This window comes from Dama dama, chromosome 1, assembly GCF_033118175.1.
Source record: "Dama dama isolate Ldn47 chromosome 1, ASM3311817v1, whole genome shotgun sequence".
NCBI lineage: Eukaryota > Metazoa > Chordata > Mammalia > Artiodactyla > Cervidae > Dama > Dama dama.
The window spans coordinates 46,309,587-46,314,803 of NC_083681.1; the positions used below are offsets into that span (position 1 = coordinate 46,309,587).

The window sequence follows — 5,217 nt, forward strand, 5'->3', positions numbered from 1 at the left end:
TATGAGTTAAATACAATCACAACAATATACCAGTGGGGTTTTTTGGACAGTTAGCAGATGATTCAAAAATTCATCAGGAAGAATAAACCGATGATAAAACCTAAGAAAATTTTGGTGAGGAAAAATGGAAACAGAGACTCTTTATTGACCAGTGGAACTAGAGAACAGGAGCAGAAACATTCTCTACTGCTAGAGTTACAGGACAGCATATAGTCAAGCAACTATAAATACAGTAACAGTAATAATAAACACATACTATGGAAAGGTGATTAAGAATACTAGTAAGAAAACCAGCTATTTAGAAACAGAACTTAAAGCTCATCATTCATCATATACCTATATAAACTGCAGATTAAAAAGTCAAATGTCACTTACAAAATTATTAAGCAAATCTAAAAGAAATTTGAAAATATTTTCTGAACAAAGAATGGGAAATGTAAGGATCTACAAACAGCTACAAAAAAACCCTCATTAGATGAAGCAAAATAAGTAATATAAATGAAAACAGCTGTTACATTTTCACTGATATATTTAATAAATAAACAAAGCAAGTTCAAATGATAAGACAGCTCCATAAAGTGTACAATAAACAGGCACTTCCAGCTCAACATTATGACAGGATGGAAAGGGTTTCTAAATTACTTGTTAGCAATCTGGCTCTTTATAACAAGAATTTAAAAGAAGTTTCTTGGCTTGCACCCCACTATTTCCACTTCTACAATTTGACATAACATAATATATACCCTTATGTAGGAAAATTTGGAGAGACAAAATTAAGTGTAAGGAAATCCTAAATATATTATAGCAGATTGATATGATGACATTAGGTAGTCATTTGAAATGAAGTTTTATTAAGAATATTTACTAGTTAGTCATGTAATAGTTAGCATGGTTTACACAGAAGGCAATGGCAGCCCACTCCAGTACTCTTGCCTGGAAAATCCCATGGGTTTTCCAGGAGGAGCCTGGTAGGCTGCATTCCATGGGGTCGCGAAGAGTCGGACACAATTGAGCGACTTCACTTTCACTTTTCACTTTGATGCATTGCAGAAAGAAACGGTAACCCACTCCTATGTTCTTGCCTGGAGAATCCCAGGGACGGCGAAGCCTGTGGGCTGCCATCTATGGGGTCGCATGGAGTCGGACACGGCTGAGGCGACTTAGCAGCAGCAGCAACAGCAGCATGGTTTAAGCATTTTGCCAAGCTCTGGTCTAAGTGCCTTATCATCTTATTCAAGACTCCCTAAAACATCATGAAATCATCATGAGTTCTATTAATATCACTGCTTTTCAGATGAGCAAACTGAGAAACAAATGGTTTAGTGTTCAAAGATGCACAGACGATAAAAGGGCTCAACACTCTCTCTCTCTCCCTGCTATTGTCTCTCTTTACCCCTACACTATAATGTTCCTTCTTCACAGGAAGAAGTTCACCAAATCTTAAACAACAAAGAAAGAACCTTAACCAAAATGTACAAAACTATTCAGTAAAATACATATATGAAAAAGCAAAAAATAGAAAACTTAAGTGATTTTGGCTTCTTTATCAAGTTTCAAGTTTTCTGTTTTTATGATGAATGTGGATTAGTTCCATAGATTATTATATTTGTATTATCATTTATCTTAATAGATGCAGCAATCTAAGACAGTTTTTATAAAGAAAGAAAGTTTTTCTGAGTTTTAAAAAAGCATTGCCTCAAAAATAATCTCAACTATGTGAGACAAGGTGTTTTTGGAGCTTCTCAACTGGACAGATTTTAGTTCCCAGCTTTTGTTATAAATCTTCCCACACTGATACATTGAATGATAAAAATAAAGCATATCTAAACTAATAGATATGCTTCCCTGGTAGCTGAGATGGTAAAGAATTTGCCTGCCAACGTGGGAGACCTGGGTTCAACACCTGGGTCGGGAAGATCTACTGAAGAAGGGAATGGCAACCCACTCCGGTATTCTTGCTTGGAGAATTCCATGGACAGAGAAAACTAGAGGGCTACAGTCCATGGGATCACAAAGAGTCAGACGTGACTGAGCGACTAAATTTCATTCTAAGCTAATAGAAAGTGAATTATATTTGGTAGTCTTCCTTTCCTGTGGACATAGACATATACATATACTTACCATGCAATTATTTTGATGTTTCAAAGTAGGTCTGTAAGTATGTAAATTATATATTTTTTTAAATCAAGCAAATACACATCACATGACTCTCACTGCTATTGTATCTCCAGTCTTCACTTGAAATCTGAGAATTTCCACATTCTATTTTATTCATTTCTATATTTTAATTTCAGGCAGTATAAAAATGTACCATTTAGCTTTTTTTAATCTCAACATAAGGGCTTCCCTGGTGGCTCTGATGGTATAGAATCTGCCTGCAATGTGGGAGACTCGGGTTTGATCTCTGGGTCAGGAAGATCCCCAGGAGAAGGGAATGGCAACCCACTCCAGTATTCTTGCCTGGTGAATCCCATGGATAGAGGAGCCTGGCGGGCTACAGTCCTTGCGATTGCAAAGAGCCGGACATGACAGAGTGACTAACAATTTCACTTTAATACTTTCAACATAAGTATTTGTACAAATACAATCACAAATTGATTATTCTTTCCAACTAATTGCTTGAACAACCATCTGCCTAACAAGACAAGAAGCCCAAGATATCTTCTGAAGATATTTCTCTCTACAACTAAGAATCCAGTTCAAATGAAAGCGTCCTCCTCTGATTTTAAGAGGCTGTTGGAGCTTGCTCAGCCTGTTATTAGCTATATCATTATCACTGCTATATGATATTGAAATTGAAACTTAGTCTATCATGTCTGCAGCCATGAAATGAAAACACACTTGCTCTTTGGAAGAAAAGCTAAGACAAATCTAGACAGCATTTAAAAAGCGGAGACATTACTTTGCCCACAAAGTTCTGTCTAGTCAGTCTATGGATTTTCCAGTAGTCATGTATGGATGTGAGAGTTGAACCATTAAGAAGGCTGAGCACTGAAGAATTGATGCTTTTGAACTGTGGTGTTGGAGAAGACTCTTGAGAGTCCCTTGGATTGCAAGGAAATTCATCCTAAAGGAAATCAGTCCTGAATATTCATTGGAAGGACTTACCCTGAAGTTGAACCTCCAGTTCTTTGGCCACCTAATGCAAAGAGCCAACTCATTAGAAAAGACCCTGATGCTGGGAAAGATTGAGGGCAGGAGGAGAAGGGGATGACAGAGGACAAGATGGTTGGATGGCATCACCGACTCAAACGACATGAGTTTGAGCAAGCTCCGGGAGAAATGGTGAAGGACAGGGAAGCCTGGAGTGCTGCAGTCCATGGGGTCACAAAAAGTCAGACACCAGTGAGTGACTGAACAACTACCACATCTACTTAGTGGTTGTGTCAGGAGGTGTGTCTATAGTATGCATTTTCCCAGGACCCTCCTTAAAGCCCCCATAACCTCTTTATTCCTCAGGCTATAGATGAGGGGGTTCAGGGCTGGGGTGACAATCGTGTAGAAGACAGAGATGATGTTGTCCTGCTTGGGGCTGTGGAGGGAACTGGGCAGAACATACATGAATGTGGCAGCTCCATAGAACATCCCGACCACAGTCAGGTGGGAAGAGCAGGTGACCAGGGCTTTCTGCCTCCCTTCATTTGAGGGCATGTGGAGCACATTAAGTAGGATTAGTGTGTAGGAGGCAAGGATAGCAACAAGAGGAGGAATCAAGAAGGTCACACCCATCACATACACCATGAGTTCGTATCTGGAAGTATCTGCACAGGCCAACTTCAACAGAGGTGGGATCTCACAGAGCAGGTGGCTGATCTCACGGGCTTTGCAAAAGGGATAGTGCATGGTGTACACAGTATATACAATGGCACTAAAGGATGCCAAAATCCAGGATGTGGCCACCATGAGCCAGCAGACCCTCGGCCTCATGAGGACCATGTAGTTCAGAGGATGACAAATGGCCACATACCTGTCATAGGCCATGAAGGCCAGTAGGAGGTCCTCTGCACCACCCACTGTCAGTGCCAGGAACATCTGAAGGGCACAGCCCCCGAAGGAGATGGTGTTTTCACGGAGCAGAAAATCCATGAAGGCCTTGGGGGTGACAACAGACGTGAAGAGGAGGTCCATGAGAGAGAGCTGCCCGAGCAGGAGGTACATGGGCACATGGAGCCGGGCATCCATTGTGATGGCCAGGAGCAGAAGGCCATTGCTGGTGAGGGCCAGCATGTATAGGACTGTGATTGTAGCACAGATCATCTCAGGAGACGCACTGTCATTCAGAATCCCCATCAATATGAAGCCACTTCCCAGGGTGGAGTTCCAGTGCTCCATTCTGTGTTGTTTCTTTAGTTATGTAGAACCAGATGGTCTTGACGAAAGCCTTTCTAAGGGAGATTACCCTAGTTTTGTGTTGTCTCACATCACTATGGAATTACCAATAAGAATTCCATGAGATGATATCTTTTCCTCTTGGTAGCTAGGTTTGCCTTCTGTCTTCTGAATTTATGAATCTTTTCATTAAATTATTATAAAGTATCCTATAAATTAGAAATAAGCATATTGGTCATAGCCTGTCATCTTTAAATAAGATAACCAAGAGAATGAACCCAAGCAAATATCTTTGTAAATAGATAAAATCATAGCTATCTTCCCAACAAAAAGATACTCTGCACATTGGATTTTAATTCAGTTGCTTTTCTGCTTTAAATTTCCTTGGGATTCCAATTCTGTTTTCCTGCTCCCCTAGACATCTGGCTTCATTTTCCAGTCTCATTGTTCTGAACAGTTTTCTCAATGGGGAACCTCTTGGCTCTTGGACCACTTGGTCTCTTGTGTTCTTGAACTGTCCTCACATCCTTGATGAGCATACTGCTACTTTATGGAAGGGAAGAGGAATTCTGTGCATGACTGAATCACTGGGATAGTATAGATTTTGGAGGTTCATATTCAGGAACAGTACAAAAGATGTTTGCCTATTTTCAGGTAATGATAAGATGTTTGTTCAGGAGGAATGAGGATAGAAACGAAGGTGATGCATGAGATTTGTGAAGATATGATAAGGTATTTGTGTTTAGGGTACATGATAGAAGGGGTGAGTTATAAAAGAGGGGGATTTATAGAAAAGGTCCAAAGCCATCCCATCACTTGAAAGTCAAAGTAAGATCTTGAACAAAAAAAAGAGATCCTCTATCTCATAGTATTAGCTGTGTGAGGAAA

The 5,217-nt window shown here is 40.1% G+C and overlaps 1 protein-coding gene across 1 annotated transcript; it reads right to left on the bottom strand.

The window, feature by feature from the left end:
* Positions 1-3,399: 3,399 nt before the first annotated feature.
* On the bottom strand, positions 3,400-4,332 carry LOC133051583 (olfactory receptor 2AG1-like). Its single transcript, XM_061136157.1, has one exon. It carries the CDS (start codon positions 4,330-4,332, stop codon positions 3,400-3,402), a length of 933 nt encoding a protein of 310 aa, XP_060992140.1.
* Positions 4,333-5,217: the final 885 nt, after the last annotated feature.

Excerpts from the sequence above, each read along its gene's own strand:
- LOC133051583 (XM_061136157.1), bottom strand. The coding sequence starts at position 4,332 with ATGGAGCACTGGAACTCCACCCTGGGAAGTGGCTTCATATTGATGGGG.